This window comes from Nyctereutes procyonoides, unplaced genomic scaffold (assembly GCF_905146905.1).
Source record: "Nyctereutes procyonoides isolate TBG_1078 unplaced genomic scaffold, NYPRO_anot_genome, whole genome shotgun sequence".
Taxonomy (NCBI): Eukaryota; Metazoa; Chordata; class Mammalia; order Carnivora; family Canidae; genus Nyctereutes; species Nyctereutes procyonoides.
Window position 1 is genome coordinate 6,411,853 of NW_026575131.1, and position 24,810 is coordinate 6,436,662.

At 40.2% G+C, this 24,810-nt stretch overlaps 1 protein-coding gene across 1 annotated transcript in view; it reads right to left on the minus strand.

The window, feature by feature from the left end:
* Positions 1-24,810, minus strand: part of SYN2 (synapsin II) — a 205,057-nt gene that overhangs the window by 45,888 nt on the left and 134,359 nt on the right. Inside the window, exon 2 of the mRNA XM_055343437.1 lies at positions 942-999. Coding sequence (XP_055199412.1) covers positions 942-999 — 58 coding nt within the window. The remainder of the gene's footprint in view (positions 1-941; positions 1,000-24,810) is intronic.

Consider the following 24,810-nt stretch of genomic DNA (forward strand, 5'->3'; position numbering starts at 1 on the left):
TAGAGATAGGAACAAAGCTCAGGTCTTCTGACTCCTCTGTGCTGCCTTTCTACAGGAGTAGAAGTGCAAACTGGGGCAGCATGTCCTCTGTCCGTTTCAACATAAAAACACCAGATTTTAGTATGGCAACTGGGTTTTACTTCTGCTCTGCCCCCAGTTAGCAACATGGACTTTAGGCAAGTCACTTGTCCTCCTGTAGGGGTGGGAGGGGAGATTGTTTCATCTATAAAGTGGGAATAATTTTTAATCAACCCTGACTATCTAACAAGTTGTTTTAAGAGATAAATGCAATAATGGGTGGGAAAGTACTCTGTAAATTATAGCACACTGTGTAAGGAATGATGAATAACTTCTATTATTACATAGAAAATACATGCATTGTTGAAACTGGACATCCCCTTCTCCACCCAAATGGACTTCTCTATTTATCATGAAGCAAAGGGTAGAGGAAAATTTTAAAAAAAGGGAGGGGAGGCTTTCAGGGCTTTACTACATTAAATGAAGAAGGTGTTTTTAAAAAATTCTCTCTGAAGTGTAGCTTCATGACAAGTAGGCACTACTGCAGGTGCATAACTGAATGACAGTTATATGCCAACCCAAGAATATTATGTCACCAACAATATGGAGATGTGGCCAAGTGTCCCAGGAAGACATTCTCCTAAGGTCTTCCTTAGCCTGAGAATCCTGCACTACAAGAGGCCCTAAAAACCACATTCCTCGCTTTTCTACAGACAACAGGACCATGAAAGGAAATCAGGGAAGTTGAAAGGCAGCCTTCATGGCCATATCTCATAGAGAGAAAAGCCCCAGGGAAAGGGGTGGGGGAAAGGAGATGGAGAGCCTGGAATCCAGTGACGACTCTGAAGAACTAGATGGTTCACTCTGAGATGTCGAGAGAACAATGATGACGCAGATGTAACACTGGGCCTCAGGGTAATTACCTGTTCCACTTTGATGTCATAATCTCCAAGGACTTTTTTACCCCGGAAGCACTTGGCCCTGAAAAAGAAAACAACCCACACAAGTTAGTTTTGTACAAGTATTTGAGATCAGAAATTTACTATCATAAAGAAAAGGATCACAGCAGACAGAACCCCAGAATGAGAGTCAAGAGACCTGGGATAGGGTTGGACCGTAACTCAACTAGTAGATCATGATGAGACAGCCTCAAGCAAAGCACTTCTCCTTTACGCTCAGTTTACCCATCCATAAAATAATCCAATGCACTATTTCACTCCCAGCTTTTGGGATTTTATGATAATACCCTTTATCTTTGGGCTACAAAAGAAGTCCAGAGAGCAGCCTGGGTGGCACAGTGGTTTAAGCACCCAGGGCGTGATCCTGGAGTCCCACGTCGGGCTCCCTGCATGGAGCCTGCTTCTCCCCTGCCTGTGTCTCTGCCTCCCTCCCTCTCTCTGTGTCATCATGAATAAATAAATAAAATCTTAAAAAAAAAAAAAAGGAAGTCTAGAAATAGGAGTTTCCCTAATATGATTCCTGGTAAAGATCAGGTCAGTCTCACACATCTCTATACTTTTCTTATCTTCCCCCATCCTACAACTCACTCTGATTTTTTAGTTGGGTTCCACCCTTGGAATTTTAGTGTTTTTTTTTTTTTAAGATTTTATTTATTTATTTATTTATTTATTTATTTATTTATTTATTTATTTATGAAACACACACACACAAAGGCAGAGACATTGGCAGAGGGAGAAGCAGGCTCCCTGCAGGAGCCTGATGCGGGACTCAATCCCAGGACCCCAGGATCACAACCTGAGTCAAAGGCAGATGCTCAACCACCAAGCTACCCAGGCATCCTGGAATTTTAGTTTTTAAAGAAACTGTTAAGATTTTACTGCTTCATATGTATACTTTCAAAAAGGATTTGAGGCAATTAATAATTTAAGAGGCAAATATAACCAACAAAGTAAGGATTAAAGGACAATGAATGACAAAGTGTTAATTATACCGGAAAAGAAATTTTAAAAATTAGGAGGCTGAGGAAAGTTACTATAATTGAACAGAAAACCTATACTGTATTTCTGAATTTCAGTTAAGAAAACTACTCAGTCTGAGTTATACAGTACTTATTATTTTCCTATATTGTCACAGACCTAAAGGAACCTCACATTAATGCCTCAGGAGCTTCAGAGCCCCTTGTCAGTGGACCATGTTTATGTTTATATTGATACCCATTCCTACTTTACCTTTAATCTCCCCATTTCCCACAAGATTTTCTTATCTATCCACTTACACTAGTTCTCCATGTGTAAAAGGGCCTTTCCGCACTATACCTGCTAGTGAGGTTGGTCTTTCCCAGTGCCTTGAAATTTCAAATTAGTTATGTTTCGCTGGAGGTTTCTAAAAGCCTCTCTCCAAAATAAAGGGATAAACATTTATTGGGCATCATGTTCTAGGAATTGTGTGAAAATTGCTTTCAAGAACATCTCATTTAATCCTCATAACAACTTATTATATAGGGATAAAGGTCTTCATTTCTGAGATGAGGAAACTAAGACTCGGGAAAAAATAGCCTATTTAAGGTCACATGGCAAGTTAGTGACAGAGCCAATATTCACAACCAAGTTTGAGTCTTATGCTCCTGGGACTATATAGTACTTTCTCCCTCTGCTGATTCATTCTCTCCATCTTCACTCCCACCATTACAAAAACTGACTTGTGTGTTGCACTGCATGTTTTTTTCTCCATTTTCCTTCTTCCGCTCAAAGGGACTTAATGTTGCGAGCACTAGTTCCACTACAAATACTTCCCACCCTGGTTCCTGTGAACTACCCAGGATGAGGCCAGGCTATTTCCTTTCCTCTCTGGGTTCTGGAACAGTCCGTTCTAGGAAGTTGTCATTTGTCCTATTCAAGTCCCTGGCCATCCTCAAATTGTTCCTCAGAGGCACTCAGCCATCATCACTGAAGACTATCCCTCAACCTTTGCCCCAATACTTCACTAAGCTTCATCAGCTTGCTTCCAGAACCCTGTTCAACATTTATAGCTCAGCAATCCCCTCCAGCAAGGGGCCTGTACCCCATCCTGTCCCTTTGGCTACTGTTCTTATTTCTTTATTTATGGATTTAAATGATAGTCTATACATGGCACTATCACTCCTCTATAGATCTTGGGCTCTGTATGCTTTTATCCGGGACTTTAAAAAGGAGAAATGGAATAAAAGACCCTGGAGGTTCCTTTCTTGTATTGATGAGATATGTCTACCTTTTTACCAGCAATGCTTTCTGATGCTTCCTGTCTCAAAATAGCTCTTGTTCCGTGAGGTAAGTCTCAGAGACATTAACAACAACCTCTCATTCTGTATGATACCTTGCACTTTCAAAGCACATTCCTTGCCTTATTTGTTCCTCACAACTTAGTGAAACAGCCAGGGCAGATAGTACTCTCTGTTTGACCGATGGGGAAATTAAAACCCGAAGAAGTAAAATAATATGGCCAAACCACAGAAAAGTTCATAGGAGCTAAGCTTACAACTAAGAGTTTATATCTATCTTGGCTTACATGTTGCCAAGTATTTTAATTCGCTAACTTATTTTGTGAGTTTAAAACACTGATGTTGAAGTATATTTATAGATTCTGGCTTGGTTTATCTGCCACTTCCTGCATCTGCCCATTGACCAAGTTGGCTAAGGATACTGTTTTCATGCCTTTTCCCCGCCCCCACCTCTCCAATGATCTTAATGCCTTTTCCTTAAGGTAATCTGTCCTGTTGAAAATTTTAGTCTGTGTTTCCTGACTACAGGTCACTGACCTCTGTTGGCTGAGCACAATCTTATGGAAAAGGAGTCAAAGATGGCAGGCGAATAGGGCACATTCTCCTAGCTGTAGTGTTTGGAAATTTAGGTTCCAGGTTTTTTCATGAAAAATCCTGATACTAAGAGAGCACTGTTAGGATATAGTGTGTTAGAATCCAGGGGAATTGTGAATCACATGGCTCTGAAATCACAGTCTAGGTGGGAATCCTAGCTGTACCTTTTTCTGGCTCTATGACCTTAGGCAGTGGCTTAAATTAAAACAAACAACAACAAAAACACAAAGGTCATATGGTGAAATTAATCAATATACCTTCAAAAGTACATAAAACAATACGATAAAAAAATAAGTATCTCAATTCCCATTTCTTTTTCATCACATATAATCCCAATTATCAGTTGTAAGCAATCCTTCCAGTGTGGGGAAAATGCCTGCACCTATATCCTTCTAACATACATCATCATGCTACATAAACTCTTCCTTTTTGAACCTTGATTTTTATTGCACTCAGAAATACATCTTAGTGATATGCTTTCAGCACATACTAATGGATTTCTTTCTTTTTAATAATTGCATGAAATTCCATTCGAGGGTCATACAGTAATTTCAGCAATATATATTGGTGAGTGTTTAGATTTTCAGTTTTTGGGTTGTTTTTACCATTATAAACGATGCTATAATGGATAACATTTAAGAATATATCCATAGGAGTGTCTCCTGGGCAGCACAATCAGTTAAGCCTCTGACTCTTGGTTTCAGCACAGGTCATAATCTTAGGGTCCTAAGATCAAGCCGTGCATTGGGCTTCATGCTGATGGAGTGTGCTTTCTCTCTCCCTCTGCCCCTCCCCCTCTTCTTTAAAACAAATAAATAAATCTTAAAAATATATGTATCCAGGGGCGCTGGGTGGCTCAGTCAATTAAGTATCTGCCTAAGCATCTGCCTTCGGTTCAGGTTGAAGATGTGAGATGTGAGAGATGTGAGAGATGATGTGAGAGATCCCCAGGACTCTGGGATTGAGACCCACATCAGGCTTCCTGCTCAGCGAGAAGTCTGCTTCTCCCTTTCCCTCTGCTGCTCCCCCTGCTTGTGCACTCTGTCTCAAATAAATAAATAAAATCTTTAAAATATATATATATATATTTATTTATTTGGGGGGGGACGCCTGGGTGGCTCAGGGTTTAGGCATCTGCCTTTGGCTCAGGGCATGATCCCGGAATGCCTGGATGGAGTCCCACATCGGGCTTCCTGCATGGAAGCTGTTCTCCCTCTGCCTATATCTCTGCCTCTCTCTCTCTCTCTCTGTCTCTGATGAAAAAGAAATAAAATCTTTATATATATATATCCCTAGAAAAAAAATAATGTGTTCACAGGATAAATATTCTTTCCAGCTGTACTGAGATATAATTGAAAAAATTGTATGTATTTAAAGTGTACATTGTGGGGATCCCTGGGTGGCTCAGCGGTTTAGTGCCTGCCTTTGGCCTGGGGCATGATCCTGGAGTCCCAGGATTGAATCCCACATGGAGCTCCCTGCATGGAGCCTGCCTCTCCCTCTGCCTGTGTCTCTGCCTCTCTCTGTGTGTCTCTCATGAATAAATAAATAAATAAAATCTTTAAAAAAAAATAAAGTGTACATTGTGATGACTTAATTTACCTATACTTTGTGAAATGGGATTACCACACTCAGGTTAATTAGCACATCTGTCACCTCACATAGTTACCATTTGTGTGCCTGTGGTGAGAATGCTTAAGATCTACTCTCTTAGAGAATTTCAAGTATACAATACAGTGTTATTAACTATAGTTACCATATTGTACATTAGAAAGATAAACAATTTATTGCAGAATTGTTGGTGCAAGGAACAGACACAGTTACAGTTTTTACTGATATTGCAACACTGCCCCCTACCCCATGCCACCCCCAAGAAAAATATACCATTCTTCTCAGTATTTGAAAGTTTGGGAAAGTTACTTCACCTCCTTTAGTTCCCTTCTCCTTCTCCCAACCCCCACAGTTCCTTACATAAACTGGGCTCAGAGTAGGACTTTCTGACTGGCAGTGTTGTAAAATCAGCCTAAATTCACCTTCTTTGCTCCATCCTAAAAAGAACCTTAGATGTACATCCTTGAAGCACAGACTAAAAATATCTATGGTGCCTGTGTTGTCAATTTCCCTCTATTGTAACATTTTCTTAACAAGCCTAGCAGCTGAGGATCTATGTGGGTTTAATGGCTTGCAGCTTCCTTCATGGGCCAGTCAAGGAACCATATTACCTTACTGCTAAAATGAGTAGAGGCTTCTAGATTTAACTCTTCTTATTCAAGGCAATGAATATGCTCACCAATTCCTATCCAACTAGGGCTTGTGAGGCTAAGGATTTCAGGGACTTCTCTGCTAAGGCTGCCTCAAAACTTGGCCCAACTTAGACAAGGCTAACTTAAATTTTCCCTGTTTTATGCATAGGATAATGGAGAAAGGTCTAGAAATAGGAGCTAGTGGGGTTGGGTTCAGGCATAGTGACTTTAGGCAAGTATTGCCTCTCTGAGCCTCAGTTTCTTCATGTATAAAATAGGATTAATAATAATTGTAATACTGAAGCAAACATTCACTATGCACTAGCCAATATTCCAAGTATTTTATGTATTTTACCTCATTTATTAATACCATACTCACAGGTTGTTGTGAAGACTTAATAAAGTCACATGAGAATAACTGACATGAAATTGTTTTGGAAACTCTGAAATGCTATGCAAATATGAAGTACTATTAGCAAAATGCAACAAACATTTATGTACCAGGTATTATAATTGTTTTACTATTACCACAGCCAACACGGCCTCTTCCTCTTCTGAACTTTCATCCCATTTATTGTCTGCTCACGATATTTGGTCATAGCATTATCATCTGATACCAACTTTCAAACTCAGTTGTCCAATAACCTGGGACATCCCTCTCCCACTCTCAGCTCAGACAACTGGATTATGTAATAATGCTCAGAGTAAGGACCATCCATCCATATGTGAGCCCTGGATTTTCCAGAACATTTATGATTTTAAATAATGATTATGTCCTATTGATAGCTTATATGATTTGAGCTAAGGCCTATACAAACATAATGATCATATCTATAAATTTCCAACTCCTTCACTGAGCTATGTACTTACCTAGATCACAATCAAGGCTTGCTTATTGACTCGAGATGTTAGGAGTGATTTTTTTTTATTGGAGTTCAATTTGCCAACATATAGCATACCCAGTGCTCATCCTGCCAAGTGCCCCCCTCAGTGCCCATCACCCAGTCACCCCAACCCCCCGCCCACCTCCCTTTCCACTACCCCTTGTTCGTTTTCCAGAGTTAGGTGTCTCTCATGTTTTGTCACCCTCATTGATATTTTCACTCATTTTTCTCTCCTTTCCCCTTTATTCCCTTTCACTAATTTTTATATTCCCCAAATGAATGAGACCATATGTTTGTCTTTTCTGATTGACTTATTTCACTCACCATAATACCCTCCAGTTTCATCCACGTCAAAGCAAATGGTGGGTATTTGTCATTTCTAATGGCTGAGTAATATTCCATTGTATACATATACCACATCTTCTTTATCCATTCATCTTTCGATGGACACCGAGGCAGGAGTGATAGTTTTGGCTGGACAAATGTAGAAAACTAGAAGGGGCCACCTTCAGGACTCAGTGAATTGAGCCTGTCTCTAAAGGCCCAGCCTCTTCTTCTCTTCTCGTATGTGAACACCTGAGGGTGTCATGTTCGTTCTTCCCTGTCCTTCCCTACACAAAAATCTTTTCTTAATCTCCATCCACACTGGAACTAAAGGGCCTAAAAACAGTCTATAGGGTAAATCCTCCCTAGGTGCCTGAGGTTTGTATAAGGATAAAAAACCTCAAGCTAGAATATGAAAGCACTAACAAGCATTCTTAGAGCTCTGGCACTAGTCTAGCACCTAGTAAATGCCTGGCACTGGTCTGGATACTTATCTTCAATACAGTGCTTAGCTTCTGGCACTCACCGTCTTACTGGCGTGTTCTTCCAGTCAAGCATCTCTAGGCATCAAGAAGTTAGAAAGCACACCAGAAATACTAGAGGATTCCTATTTCCCACCCTATGGTAAAATTGGGCCGGCTGGTCTTGAGGTTTGTGAGGTCCTGTCGCCACCCACTGGCAAGATATGTACTGCAGACATGCTGTGGTCCCAGCTCACGATTCACTTAGCTTGCTGAATAGCAACCAACCCCACTGACTCAGGAATGTCTCTCCAGGTACTTATTTGCCACTTTGACTAACTATGTGTGAAAATTCACTGTTTCTTTTAGAAAGTCTGTGTCCCTCAAGCTAGATATTTAGCTTTTTGCAATCTTTAGAAAGAAAGGCTATGATTTGTCAGTAAGTTCAGCAACAATTTACTGAGTATCCAGTAGGAGGTGCTGGAACTGTAATAAATGCATTAGCAGTTGCGAAGTAGTGAAAGCACCATCTAGAACAGGAGAATGATATCCATTACCAAAATGGGTCATTGCTAAGGTCCCTTTCAACTCTTAAGCTTTATAACTAGTATTCATATGCCCAACTTTCAATCTTCCTTTAAAAATTATTTAAAGCACACAACTAAAACAACAGAAGTTTCATTCAGCACAGAAACATGTACAATGAAAAATAAGTTCCCTCTACTTTCAAGAAGCTCACAGGTTTGTGGAGAACAGAAATATAGACAGGAAGTATATGCGTAAATATAGGGTATAAGCTGTAACAGGAGTACCAACAAGGCACTTTTGGAACTCAAAGGAGTTTTCTTTGCCTGCAGAAGTCTGGGAAGGCTCCAGAGAGGGAGCTAAGTCTTAAAGAGTTGAGTAGGAATTTGCCACATGAGAAGGAGGAACAGACTTGAATTAAATGGCTGAGTGTAAAGGCAGAGAGGCTACTTGAACACAGAGCACAGCAGCAGACCTCCTGACTTCAGGGAAGGAGACTGTTGGCAGAGCAGTGGGAGCTGCAGGTCCCAAGAAATGGAAGCATTGAACTGGCAAAGGGTTCAGATGTCAGGCTGAATAGTTAGGACTTAATGGCTAGCTTCCAATTCTTTTTAATGTTTTTATTATGAAAAAACTACCCTCAATAGTTATCAACATTTTGCCAATCTTTTCCATCTATCGCCGTCACTGTTGTTGAGACTATTGTCTGAGCAATTTTATTTTTATTTTTTAAATATATTTTTTATTTTTAAGATTTTATTTATGAGAGAGAGAGAGAGAGAGAGAGAGAGAGAGAGAGGCAGAGACACAGGCAGAGGGAGAAGCAGGCTCCATGCAGGGAGTGTGACATGGGACTTGAGCCCAGGTCTCCAGGATCACGCCCTGGGCTGAAGGTGGTGCTAAACCGCTGAGCCACCCAGGCTGCCCCAATTGTCTGAGCATTTTAAAACAAATCCCAAATATCATGTCATTCCTTCTATAAAATTTTAAGTACTATCTCTAACTGGGTGGTGATTTATTTTTTTAACGTAACAAAATATATAAAAAATTTGCCACTTACTTCTGCATGTGGATGTCCAATTTTCCCAGCACCATTTATTGAAGAGACTGTCTTTCTTCCAGTGGATCGTCTTTCCTCCTTTATCGTATATTAGTTGAGCATAAAGTTCAGGGTCCACTTCTGGGTTCTCTGTTCTGTTCCATTGATCTATATGTCTGTTTTTGTGCCAGTACCACACTGTCTTGATGAACACAGCTTTGTAGTACAACCTGAAATCTGGCATTGTGATGCCCCCAGATATGGTTTTCTTTTTTTAAAATTCCCCTGGCTGTTTGGGGTCTTTTCTGATTCCACACAAATCTTAAAATAATTTGTTCTAAGTCTCTGAAGAAAGTCCATGGTATTTTGATAGGGATTGCATTATACGTGTAAATTGCCCTGGGTAACATTGACATTTTCACAATATTAATTCTGCCAATCCATGAGCATGGAATATTTTTCCATCTCTTTGTGTCTTCCTCAATTTCTTTCAGAAGTGTTCTGTAGTTTTTAGGGTATATTTTGAGAACCATTTGAATGGTAAATGGTTCTCCAACCTTTTATTTTCAGGTTGTAGGTGTCCTTCTGTCTAAAATGAGTCTCTTGTAGACAGCAAATAGATGGGTCCTGTTTTTTTATCCAGTCTGAAACTCTGCGCCTTTTGATGGGGTCATTAAGCCCATTCACGTTCAGAGTTACTTGAACTTCTTCTTAAAGGGGAGTTTTAAGAGTCCCCCTTAAAATTTCTTGCAGAGCTGGTTTGGAGGTCACATATTCTTTCAGTTCCTGCCTGTCTTGGAAGCTCTTTATCTCTCCTTCCATTTTGAATGAGAGCCTTGCTGGATAAAGTATTCTTGGTTGCATGTTCTTCTCATTTAGGACCCTGAATATATCCTGCCAGCCCTTTCTGGCCTGCCAGGTCTCTGTGGAGAGGTCTGCTGTTACCCTAATATTCCTCCCCATGAAAGTCAGGGACTTCTTGTCTCTTGCTGCTTTAAGGATCTTCTCTTTATCTTTGGAATTTGCAAGCTTCACTATTAGATGTCGAGGTGTTGAACGGTTTTTATTGATTTTAGGGGGGGATCTCTCTATTTCCTGGATCTGAATGCCTGTTTCCCTTCCCAGATTGGGAAAGTTTTCAGCTAGGATTTGTTCAAATACATATTCTGGCCCTCTGTCCCTTTCGGCGCCCTCGGGAACCCCAATTAAACGTAGGTTTTTCTTCCTTAGAGTGTCATTTATTTGCCTTAATCTGTCTTCATGGTTCTTTAATTGTTTATCTCTTTTTTCCTCAGTTTCCCTCTTTGCCATTAACTTGTCTTCTATGTCACTCACTCGTTCTTCCACCTCGTTAACCCTCGTCGTTAGGACTTCTAGTTTGGATTGCATCTCATTCAATTGATTTTTAATTTCTGCCTGATTGGATCTAAATTCTGCAGTCATGAAGTCTCGTGAGGCCTTAATGCTTTTTTCTAGAGCCACCAGTAGCTGTAGAATAGTGCTTCTGAATTGGCTTTCTGACATTGAAGTGTAATCCAGATTTTGTAACTCTGTGGGAGAGAGGGCTGTTTCTGATTCTTTCTTTTGAAGTGAGGTTTTCCTTCTAGTCATTTTGCTCAGTGCAGAGTGGCCAAAAACAAGTTGTATTGGAACACGGGGAGTATCACTGGTCCGTCTAGCTGGTCTTCTGGGGGAGGGGCCTGTTGCGCTGATTCTCAGGTGTTAGCACTTGGGGGAGCTGCTCTGCCCCTGCCTGCTGCCGGGCTCAGCGGGGGTTGTTTACCCCGTGGGGCCCCAGGAGGAACAGTCGCAGTTGCTATGGCAACTCTGGAAGCCTGGATTCAGCCTCCGCAGGAACTACGGGGCTCGGGGCTCTCGGCTCTCCGTCTGCAGGGCCTGGAGGCTCCGGGGCGGGGCCGCTGATCTGCTCAGCTCGGGGCAGGAGCGTCCTCGCTGTCCTGGGCCCTCCCGGCCTCTGCCTGTCCCGGGGGAGGCCGGATCCTGGGCTGTGTCCCGGCGCCCTGTGCTCCGGGGCCTGCGCTGGTGGATTCGCGCTCCCGCCCCGCAGCCCCCTCCGCGGAGCCGCCGCCCGAGCCCCTCCGAGCTGCTCCGGTCGGTCCCTCCGTGCGCGCTGCAGCCCTTAGGGAGCTCGGAGCACTCTCCTGCGCTCGCAGGTGTCTGTTAGTGTCCCCGGGAGCCCGAGGGCATCCCCGCCCTCCTGGGTCCTGCTCCAACTCCCTGCGAGCCCCTTTCCGCCCGCCCGGGAAGGTTGGTGCAGCTCCTGCTCCTCCGGGACGGGGCTCTCCTGTCCTGGGGACACTCGCCCCGGCCTCAGCCCGGCTCCTCGCGGGCCCCTCCCCCTCGGAGGCCTTTTGTTCCTTTATTTCTTTTTCCCCGTCTTCCTACCTTGATAGAAGCGCGAACTCTTCTCACTGTAGCGTTCCAGCTGGTCTCTCTTTACATCTCAGGCCGAATTCGTAAATTTTCAGGATGGTTTGAAGGTTATCTAGGTAATTTGGTGGGGACAGGTGATTTGGGGACCCTGTTAACCATTTTTAAGTCTAAAATTCAGTGCCATTAAATACATTCACAGTGCTGTGCAATCATCATCACTATTTCCAAAATTTTTTCATCCTCCCAAATAGAAACTCTGTAGCCATTATGCAAGAACTGCCCATACCTACCTACCCCTGCCCCCAGTCCATGGTAACTTCTAATCTACTTTTAATCTACAAATTGGCCTATATTAGGGTAATGACTTTTTAATAGTTAATTTGTTATTTAATAATTGGCAAATACTTTTAACAACTTTACTGAGTCTATATTCAAATTTTCTCAATTGTCTCCAAAAATGCTGTCAAAAACATTAAGCCAGGAGGTGACTTAATCAGTTGTGTCTAAAATCTGAGAGACTACCTTATCTGGAATGTGGGAAAGACTGGAGGGACCACACCAGGCCTTGGGATCATTTGGGAAGCTGATGCAGTAACTAGATATCAGAATTTGGTTTTACCGGTACAGAACAAACTGCGTAACACTCATCTGGGAACTCAATCATTTGATTGATTAGGCCTAGGAACTTTGAAGCTGGCTGGAAAATGACAGTTATTTAAAAAGATGTTTAAAAAGATATTAACTAAGAGGATATAATGAAGTCATAGAAAGTGGTATAGGACTCCTACTAAAGATGTTCTGGAGATATAAATGAGACCTAAGATAGTCAGGTAGGGCCTTAAGATTGGTAAAGGAATTCTTCACTCAAATTCGGACTTGTTTTCTAATTCACGAACCATATAACTTTCTTTCCATATGTGGAGAGATATGTCTGTTATGGATAATTGGTTTAGGAATAAGAAGCAAACAACAGGAATAAGTGAACACTTTTCTGGATAAAGAGTTCTGTGGCTACTCCTTGATATGAATTCAGTGATTTTTTTTAAAAGATTTTATTTATTTATTCACAAGAGACACAGAGAAAGAGGCAGAAACATAGGCAGAGGGAGAAGGAGGCTCCTTGCAGGGAGCCTGATGCAGGACTCCATCCCAGGACCCCAGGATCATGCCTTGAGCCAAAGTTCAACCACTGAGCCACCCAGGTGCCCTGAATTCAGTGATTAAGCTGTTCAATCAAATGCTCTGCAACTAAGGTCCTTCTTAGATAGAAAGCAAGCTGCATGGTGTCTTAGTTAACATTCATATAAATGATCTGGAAGGGAGTACAAGGGGAAACTGCCAAGTATGCAGATGGCATTGAGCTCTTCCAGGGATTAAAATGCCAAGCTGATTAGGGATAAACTGAAAGAAGATGTGGACGTGGGCAGAAAAGTGGCAGAGGAGTTTTAATGTGACTAAGTGTAAGAAAACACATTCAGGGAAAATGATTTTATCACAGGATCATGAGTGTTCGACTACAATCCAGTGAAGGAAACCGAAATGACAGGGGAAAAAAAAGACATCGGTTCTGTACGATGTCACAGGCAAACCACTGAAAGAGCGAGAGTGAAAGGTTAAAAGATGTTGGGTATCATCAGAAAGTTTACTGGAGGGACACCTGGGTGGCTCAGTGGTTGAGCGTCTGCCTTTGGCTCAGGGTGTGATCTTGGGGTCCTGGGATGGAGTCCTGCATCAGGCTCCCCGCTGCAGGAACCCTGCTTATCACTCTGCCTATGTCTCCACCTCTCTGTGTCTCTCATGAATAAATAAATAAATGATCTAAAAAAAGAGAGAAAGAAAGAAAGTTTACTGGAAACCCAACAGTAAGGCTTTCTTACACTCTGACCTCATCTTTTTGTTTGTTTGTTTTTTGTTTTTTTAAGATTTTTTTTTTAAATTTATTTATTCACGAGAGACACAGAGAGTGAGGTAGAGACACAGGCAGAGGAAGAAGCAGGCTCCATGCAGGGAGCTCACCCAATATGGGACTCGATCCCGGGACTCCAAGATCATGCCCTGGGCCAAAGGGAGGCGTTCAACCACTGAGCCACCCAGACATCCCCACTCTGACCTCATCTTGTACAAGTCATAGTACTTTCATATTTCTGACCAAGTATATTAGGTCCACTTATCTAAAAACAAATGACATAATGAAAGCAAAAATGGCCTAGGGAAAAATGGAACAAAATGTAAAGGCCCTGATTTTAGGAAAGACTGAAATAATTTCTTTGGTCTGTAAAGGTAAGGATCCAAAGGGGACAGACAGTTATGAGGGAGGGAAAGACAACACTGAATGACTTCACTGTCGTTCATCCCAGATAATCTATTTATTTCATGTTATTTCATGCCTTATAGGGAAGCTGCTCAATGTTATTGGTTTTATAGGAAAATGAGGCTCAGAAACTAAGTGACTTGATTAAAGGTAGCAGGGCTAGTAAAATTAAATTTCAGGCCTTTTGATGATCAGATTTAGAGATTATTTACTTCCTCAGGTGGGGACTGTGCTCTATTCCTTTTTGCATTTGCAATACTGTCCTAGTATTTGACACATACTGGATGCTCAGGAAGTGTTTATGGAGTTATTAAATTGAATATAGCTAGACATTTGGAGGTTAATATCAGGTTAATATCAGAGAGTTTAGCCATGCTCGTTGTGAAAGAATCCTGGGCTTGTAGGTCTCTGAGGATACCTACATAGTGCATTTCTCTGGAGTTATATATGTAAGTCCCTCAAGTTATTTGTGGGAAGACTGCAGCAGCCTTAGGTGGTGGATGAGACCCCTTAAGGAAAACAGCAATCTCAAAGCTCTGAAAACGACTAATTTCTGTGTAAACACCCTGGTTGTGACTTGATTTGGGAACACCAAATCACTTTTTCTAAGCAGATTTTCTGAAGATCTCTATTTTGGGGAATAATTAAATGATGCAGTATAACAAGATAACAACATTATCAAATGCAGAAGAAAAAAGAGAATCCTGTAACTCAGAACACATGATAGGAAGATTAGATGCATTTGTCTGTAATTATAGTGGAGCTACAGAACAGAATGCTTTGGAGTCATGGGACAGATTCTCTTTCCATGACTGGCTTATAAAATTAAATCAGGCTGATTTGATTTTGGAGCAAAATGGGTCAGTATGAAGTTTACTTAAGATAAACATTAAGCAAATATAATTTTTAAAAAGATATTGATTTATTTCATGCTAGATAGACATGGTTCCTAGCATTGACAAATCTCTAGGTTTAACTCCAGCATAGGGTCACAAATCATAATCACAATTACCACTACCATCAAAGCTGCATATTTCCATCCATTTTTAGCAAACTGGATACAAAGAAATGTTCTCTATAATCTGGCCCCACCCTTCTATTTCAAATTCATCTATTTCCATCCTTCAAGACAGCTCCAGACTTTTTGTATGAATTATAAAGATACTCCTGGGCGGCCCGGTGGCTCAGCGGTTTAGCGCCGCCTTCAGCCCAGGGTGTGATCCTGGAGACCCTGGATCGAGTCCCATGTCGGGCTCCCTGCATGGAGCCTGCTTCTCCCTCTGCCGGTGTCTCTGCCTCTCTCTGTGTCTCTCATGAATAAATAAATAAAATATTTTTTAAAAAAGATACTCCTTCTTCCAGGTGGATACACTCCTGTACTAGGGTACTTAACTTGACAAAAAGAATGTGGAGCTGAGTTTCATCCCCCATTAGTTTCCTTATTCAAATGCCCCTGTATAGTGAAAAACCTGCACAAGCATATGTAGGAGCCCTGTCCTACCACCATCCAAATACTGAATGGTACTATTACATCAATCTATCATTAAGACACTGTTTCTCAACTACCTCTCATCAAACTATTGCCTCTGTGCTTCGGTCCACTTAGAAATCACCTCTTTTGGGGCGCCTAGGTAGCTCAGTTGGCTGAGTGTCTGACTCTTGGTTTCCTGTTATGTCATGGTCTCAGGGTCATAAGATTGAGCTGTGTTGGGCTCTGTACTCAGTGCAGAGTCTGCTTGGGATTCTCTCCCTCTCTCACTGTTCCTCCCCTCGCTTGCCACTCTGTCTCTCTCAGATAAATAAATAAAATCTTTTTTTTAAAAAAAAAGGAAAAAAATTACCTCTTTCTTACAAGATCCATGATATGGAAACAACCTAAATGTCCACTGGTGGACAAATGAACAAAGGAAATGTGATGTATACATATAATGGAATATTATTCAGCCATTAAAAAGGTAATCCTGCCATTTGCAGCATGGATGAACCTGGAGGACATTATGCTGAGTAAAATATAAGCCAGATACAGATAAATACTGCATGATCTCACTTACATGCAGAATATAAAATAGTCAAACTCAGAAGCAGAGAGTAGAATGGTGGCTGCCAGGGGCTTAGGAGGGAGAAATGAGATATTGGTTAAAGATTCCAAAGTTTCAGTTAGGCAAGATGAATGAGTTTTAGAGATTTAATGTATATCATGTAACAATACTGTATTGTATACTTGAAATCTGCTAAGAGTTTTGCTTTTTTTTTAAGATTTTATTTATCTGAGGGGTGCCTGGGTGGCTCAGTTGGTTAAGCATTTGCCTTGGCTTGGGTCATGATCTCAGGGTCCTGGGATCGAGGCTCACATTGGGCTCCCTGCTCAACAGGGAACCTACTTCTCTCTTTCCCTCTGCCTCCACTCCCTCTGCTTGTGATCTCTCTTTCTCTCTCTGTCAAATAAATAAATACATCTAAAAAAAATATTTTATTTATTTGAGAGACAGAAAGTGAGAGAGCCAAAGGCAGATGTTCACAAGATGAGCACAAGCAGAGAGGAGGGGCAGAAGTAGAGGGAGAAGCAGACTCCCCACTGAGCAGAGAGCCCCATGCAGAACTCAATCCCAGGACCTTGGAATCATGACCTGAGCTGAAGGCAGACACTTAGCCAACTGAGCCAACCAACCACCCTGAAATCTACTGAGAGTTCTTAACACACACAGACACACACACACACACACACACACACACACACGGTAATCTCAAAGGATTTTTATGCATCTATTGAGATCATATTTTTTCTTATTACATTTGCTGCTGTGGTGAATTACATTGATAGATATTCAAATGTTAAATGAACTTTGTGTTCCTCAGATGAACCCCATTGAGTTATCATACATGATCCTCTTTATATATTATGGAATCCAATTTGCTAAAATGCTATTAAGTATTGTTGCATCTATATTTACTGGGGACTTTTGTTTGTGGCTTTGGTTTGGTATCAAAGTAATAATGCTGGCTTCACAGAATTATTTGGGGAGAAAGAGTGTTTGTGGAACTTGTATTATTTCTTTTTTTTCCAACCTTTGGATCCGAGAAAGTAATCGTTTCTCAGCCTTTTGGCTAAGATCAAGTGGATCCAGAAGTAAGTCTTACTTTATTATATAATGTATTTTTGATACCTAATTGATTCCATTAATCAATATGTTACAGAGGGGGGATCCCTGGGTGGCGCAGCGGTTTGGCGCCTGCCTTTGGCCCAGGGCGCGATCCTGGAGACCCGGGATCAAATCCCACGTCGGGCTCCCGGTGCATGGAGCCTGCTTCTCCCTCTGCCTGTGTCTCTGCCTCTCTCTCTCTCTCTCTCTCTGACTATCATAAAAAAATATATATATGTTACAGAGAATAATTGCATCTAAATTTGTAAGTAAATTTAGTAAGTAAATCTAAATTTGTAAATTTTCCCTTTGCTCTTAGCCAAATTATTGCTAAAATTATTCTGGCTTCAATAAAATTGGATAGACAGTTTCCTATTTTCTTTTCTGGTATAAATATTATGAATTATCTTCGCATGTATCCTAAAACTTATTAAAGATCACTTTAAAATTATTGTTTAAAAAAAGAAATCACCTCTCCTCATTCTTCAAAGGTCAAAACAAGTTCTGCCTCCCTTATGAAATCTGTCTTCCTCTCCTACGGTAGTTTCTTTTTCCTCTGAAAGCTTAGTCTGAAACCTATTTACTTGTCACTTTAGAGAGACACAGCTTAGTATAATCCACTGATTTTTCATCTATGTATGCCTTTTCCTACTGTATCAAAGCCTTCTGAAGGTGCATACTACCTTATATTTCCTCCCTACTTCCCAACTACTCACTCTCACACACACGTCTGCCTTAACCAAAGCATACTTGGGATAGTTAATTTTATGTGTCAACTTGACAGGGCCACAGGTGTCCAGATATTTGGCTAAACATTATTCTGGGTGTGTCTGTGAAGGCGTTTCTGGATGACATTAACATTTGAGTCAGAACTGAGTAAAGCAGATTGCCCTCCCCAGTGTAAGTGTACCTAATCTGATCCATTGAAGGCCTGAATAGGAAAAAAAGGATGGTGTAAGGAAGAATTCACTCTCTCCACCTTTGACTAGGGCATCAGTCTTCTGCCTTTGGACTCAGACTGAGTCCATCAGCTAGCTTTACATCATCAGCGTTCTAGTGCTTAGGCCTTCAGACTGGGACTGGAATGATACCATCACCTCTCCAGGGTATCCAGTTTGCTGACAGATCTTGGGACTTCTCAGTCTCTATAACTATGTGAGTGAACTCTTTATAATAAATCTCTCTTTTTTAAAAAGATTTATTTATTTATTCATGAGAGACACAGATTGAGAGAGAGAGGTAGAGATATAGGCAGAGAGAGAAGCAGGCTCCACGCAGGGAGCCCGATGTGGGACTGGATCCCAGATCGTGGGATCACGACCTGAGCTGAAGGCAGGTGCCCAACCGCTGAGCCACCCAGGCGTCCCAAATCTTTCTCTCTTTATCTACCCTATTTACTTATCTCTTTCTATACTCTCTAACGATCTACAGATAGAAGTATAGATATAAGACAGAAATATATATTACCTATTATCTATGCATTTATTACCTATTTATGTTATCTATATGTAGATATATAGATACAGATATCTATCTCCTTAGGCTGCTAAAGCAAAATTCTATAGACTAGGGGCTTAAACAATAGACATTTAATTCTCACTGTTCTAGAGGCTGGGAAGAGGTTCTTACTGAATAAGCTGCCACCTTGATCTAGACTTCAGATGGGCTGCATTTCAATGAGTTGCCCAATGGTAGGGCTCAGTGGAAAGAGCGTGGATTTTAAGAGCCAGATTAACCTGCGCTTAAGTCTCAGATCCTCAATTTACTACTTGAACTTGGGCTCTTTATTTCTCTGTAACTTTTTCTATAGGATAAAGATAATATGCATTTCTAAAATTTGTTATAAATTTACCATCTTTTTTGGGCTTTTGCACTTGTTGCAGGGTATATCCTTCCTCTAGACATTTGCAAATTCTGCTGCATCTTACCATCTTATATGTCTTACACAGCTTATACATCACCTGTGTTATGTTTTTCCAGACTACCTGAGCTCAGGTAGTCCTCTCCCCTCCCAGTCATTCTTTCTATAATCTTCAAAGACATTATCTTTACTTAAAACTTTCCTTGAGGGGCACCTAGGTGGCTCAGTCAGTTGAGTGTCCAACATTTGGTTTTGGCTCAGGTCAAGATCTCATGGGTTGGGGATCAAGCTCCGTGACTTGAGCTCTGCTCAGCGGAGAGCTTGCTTGAGGATTCTCTCCCTCTGCCCCTCCCCCTACTGTCTTTCTAATAAATGAATAAATATTTTTTTAAAATTCCTTGACTGTTTGTTTATTATCCATCTCTCTGATCAAAATGTAAGGTATATGACAACAGTGACCTTGCTATCATGGTAACTACTGTATCAATCCCATTCCCAGCTCTATTATACTACCTGGTGCAGGGATCCCTGGGTGGCGCAGCGGTTTGGCGCCTGCCTTTGGCCCAGGGCGCGATCCTGGAGACCCGGGATCGAATCCCACGTCGGGCTCCCGGTGCATGGAGCCTGCTTCTCCCTCTGCCTGTGTCTCTGCCTCTCTCTCTCTCTCTCTCTGTATGACTATCGTAAGTAAAAAAATAAAAATAAAAAAAAATACCTGGTGCATGTTATGTGCCAGATAATATTTGTTGAATGAATATAAATATGTAAAGTATCTAGCACAGCATGCATTCACACATTGTAAGTACTTTTCTTCCCCCTTTCTATGTAAAAATCATTGGGTTAAATAATGTGTGTGGTTCCTTTGAAATGGAGAGCATTTCAACAAAATGGATTCTTTATTTGAATGTTGATCAGGCATTTATAATTATAGACAGAAATATGATCATTTACTCCATTTTTGATGAGGCTATCTTCTATCTTAATGATCTATTTTAGATATAAATCAACATACTAGTTATTAAAGTGTTTATATAACTTTACTCTTATATGAGACTTTAATGACATAATTCCTCAGCCTTCTGAGAGGGAAAATTTTGCTTAGAGGCCTTTTATTTACAAGGAAGCAGAGGCCCAGGGAGGGGAAATACTTGACTAACTCAAGGTCAAACACCTACTTAGAGGTAAAATTTGTTGCCTTTCCATTCCACCATGCTGCCCCTTTAGAGAAAGAAAGGCAACTCACAAAATCAAGGAACACTGGAATTGAACAGAGATCCCTAAGTGACATTACAGGGTAGAAACTGAGGACTTGAAATCCATTCAGAGTGCTTTTGAAATCAAATATGATAAAGAATAAAAGCTATGCATTACAGAAGCATAAGTTTTATTTATTTTTAACACTTTACTGATACATTGATTCTGTTTGTGATACTGCATTACAGTTCATACAGCAAATTGCTGGAAGGCAGTTAGAAAAGAGCTCTCTTCATTCTGTTATTATTAGCACAGGAGATTTAACCTTCATTTCCTAGTCCAAGTGAAAACTGCCATGGCTAGTATTAGCAGCCTCCTCACCACCATGGCTCAGTAGAAACATCCTTATACCTTAAGGCAACAATTTCCAAATCCAAACCCAGGTGGCACATTCCATTCTACAATTTTCCAACTGGCACAAATTCTGGAGGAGATATTACTCACCAGAATAGGTATTAACAATTGAATTTTGGCAGGATAGGAGAATAACTGGCACTGTCCTGGAAGAGATATGTCACATGTTCCCAGATGCACCCAAGTTTAGCAACATGGAACCACGCATATTCTGACTGAAGAAATGGATCTTAGGTGGTATTCTCTCATTTTTATAGGCAAAGAAACTGAGGCTTAAAGAGGAAAAATGGCCTAAGGTCATGCGGTGAGAACCCCATGGAAGACAGCTATACTCACTACTGTATCACCAATGTATACAAGGACCTTATGGGAATGCTCATCTCTTCTTAATCCAGTGCTCCTCTTGTTACACCAAATTTTGTCCAGAAAGAAGCTCATGCCTTGGTATAAAAATGCAAAGATATATGGTGCTGTTCTGGCTCTCTTCTCCTCAATGAATTTGTCCATTCTTTCAGCCCCCTCTCATGATCCATTGAAATGCTCCTCACATTTAATAAGCTCAAAAGAGTAGTTTTAAAAATCGACCCAAACTGACTGAAAACTCAGTTCATTTTTACTTAGCATTGAATATATTTCTTTGAAAAGGAGTTTACTATGGAGTGCTATTATAATGAAATATATTCTATAAACCTTTAAAAATATTATAAACAATTATTCAATAAAGATTTATTAGATTAAGTACCCACTATTTGTCCAACAACATGGAATGCACTGGGTGGGGGTAGAGAAAGGAAAGACTATAGACCTCACCAAGCTCTGGCACAAAGAACAGAAATTACAGCAGTAGAGCAGATTATTTATTGCAGAATCCAAGCACCAGAATTATATTAACTACTGCAAAATTAATAATAACTAATATGTATTAAGTACTTAGCACTAGATACTATGCTGATTTTACACATCTTATTGAATCAATTCTCACATCAATCATATAAGGTAGATAATATTGTCTCCCAATCTAACAGATAACTAAGGCAAAGAAATAATGATTTGTTCAAGTCATACAACTGCTGAGTGGTAGATTCAGGGCTTATGACCATGATTCCAGAGCAGATCTTATTAATCACTCCACTTGACTTCTAAAATATGAAATTATTCAAAAAAATTTTTAAGAGTATTCACTTTTGAAAATCTAACAATTTACTAATAGTTTTCTAAGATACTCACTTTTTAATTTTTTTTTATGATAGTCACAGAGAGAGAGAGAGAGGCAGAGACACAGGCAGAGGGAGAAGCAGGCTCCATGCACCGGGAGCCTGACGTGGGATTCGATCCCGGGTCTCCAGGATTACGCCCTGGGCCAAAGGCAGGCACCAAACCGCTGCGCCACCCAGGGATCCCGATACTCACTTTTTAAAAAACAGATTTTATTTATTTACGAGAGAGAGAGAAAGCATGAGCTGGGGAAAGGGGCAGAGGAAGAGGGAAAAACAGACTCCCCCATGAGCGGGAACTTGATGCAGAGCACAATATGAGGTTTAATTTGGGGCTCCATGTGGGGCTCAACCCCAGGACCCTGTGTTCATGACCTGAGCTGAAGATAGACACTTAACTGACTGAGCCACCCAGGTGCCCCTAAGATACTCACTTTTATGCATGCTTTTAAAACTTTTACTTTTGAATAAATACAATTTTGTAATAAAAACAACTGAGCATACAAATGTCTATTATTATTTTAAAATGGCTTCCTAGCAAGTATGACTTTTGTAATAAAAATATAGCTTTAAAAATAGATACTTATACAAAATAGTAAAGAGAGTATTGCCTAGGCGGCTCAGTCAGTTAAGTGTCTGTCTTGGGTTCAGTTCATGATCTCAGGGTCCTGGGATCAAGGGCTTTGTCAGTCTTCCTGCTCAGCGGGGAGTCTGCTTCTCCCTCTCCTCCCAACTTATGGTCTCTCTCTCAAGTGAATAAATAAAATCTTAAAAACAACAACAACAAAATAAACCCCCCAAAATAGTAAAGACAACCAAAACCTTTAGATACAATTTGGTAACTTTCTCACTAATAATCAACCATTATAAATATTAATTCTCTTCTTTTTTTTCCATAGCAGATTTTAAGAAAAAAATATTTTCTTCATTAGGCTTATACATAATTCTCCAATTCTTAAAATTAAAGTTTTCAGTTTCCTTTTAGTTATGACATATATACTTTCTTTCTTTCATCACACCTTACTGGATAAAACATCAACTTAAAATTCCTTGTACTTGGGGTGCCTGGGTGGCTCAGTCAGTTAAACATCTGCCTTCAGCTCAGGTCATGATCCCAGGGTCCTGAGATGGAGCTCCACATCAAGCTCCCTGCTCAGTGGGGCGTCTGCTTCTCCCTCTTCATCTGCCTCTGCCCCAGCTTCTGCACTCATACACTCTCTCTCTTTCTCTCTCAAATAAGTAAGTATAAAATCTTTTTAAAAAATTCCTCGTGCTCATTGGGGATTTGTTGTTTGATGGATATAGATATTCAATTTTACAAAATAAGAGTTCTGGAGATTGGTTGATCAACAATGTGAATATATTTAACACTCCTGAACTATACACTTAAAAATGAGTAAGACAGTAAATTTTATGTTATGTGTATTTTATAACAAAAAAATTCCTTGTGCTCTTTTAGAGTCAAGATACTTAACTTTCAAAGGTATTGATTTAGAACAAATAAAGTCCCAAACATTCAACATGATTTTCTTTTTGTGTTATAGTACAGAAAAGGGAGTGATAAATTCTGATTATAGTATGATGTGGGAGAAATTTTGTGTAGTTTAGAAATTTATATGAATTACATTTTCTTTGTATGTAAAATGTGGAAATTTAATCACATGGCTTCTAAAGGAATTTTCAGGTTCTAACAGCATAGGAGTTAAACAGTTAGTAGGATTTCAATGTGTGATGCAGAAAAGGCATTTCAAGTAGAGAAACAGCTTAAACAAAAGTATTACAGCATGAAAGTGTAATTCACAAAACCTGCTAAGTGATGGTTAGCAGGTTATGATATAATACAGGATATGCATATGTCAGAGAGGAAGTAACAGGACCATTAGGATAGGCTTGAAAAGTAAAATAGAGCCAGTTCCTTGTTTCCTGGTTTGCCAGTGACCAGAGGAGAGGCCTCTAAAGACCTATGAGTCCAATAATTTGGAATTTGGGGAATGATGAAACAGACACCTTAATAGTACTGCCTTGAAGGGAGATTTCTACTTGAATGTTGTTTATTTCCCAGATTCCAGATTCTGTACTTTGGAGACTTTCCTAAAATAAAGCTGACATCCTGAAGCCAAGAGTAGTTTTCCCCTTTGTGTCAACAATTCTGGTATGCGACTATGTTCACTTGAATGGCTTAAGACTTAATAGTCTATCATTCATGTGTAGGAAGCTTAAAACTAGGTCATCAAATCCCACTTCCCACATCAATGTACGAATCTACTCTACAATGTTCATAATAAGGGGTCCTGAGAAAAATTACTATTTTTCTGTTTTGTTGTTTTCATTTTCTGTCAGTTGATTTTTAAACTGAGCCATATCTTGGAGTTTGCTGTTTAGTTTTGGCTCTGCCCACATAAAACCAGTCTGTTCCTTTCTTGTAATGTCTGCCTCGTCGGGGACAGTGAACAGACCTCCTTAAGACTTCACCTCTCCAAGCTACAAGGCCGCTATTCTCTCAAACAACCTCAGCCTAAACCCTCTTCTTTGAATATATTCCAGTTTATGTTATAAGGGCATGATGACTAGAACATGATGAAATCTTCTGGATTGGTCAGATCAAACCTGAATTAAGCAGCAAATATTGGAAGTTGGACAAATCTGAGATCGTACATTCAACATTATTTTCTCTTGGCAAATTACCACTTGGAGAAAACATGATTTTGGAAAAATGCAAGTCTGTTTATTTCTTTAAAGTTATACATTTTAATCAGGTGCAGTGGTATCTGTCTAAATTTCTGCCATCACTTTATACCACGCCTTACTATGAAAAAATGAACTTAATTAATTAGAATTAGTTATACACATAACTATACACTTTTCTAAAAGCTATGTACATTTCTCCAAATTTAAGTAATCTGCTAAATGAAGAGTTCAAGCACACAAAAATATTTAAAGAATGCTCTAACAAATACTTGTTTATCCCACTACCGAG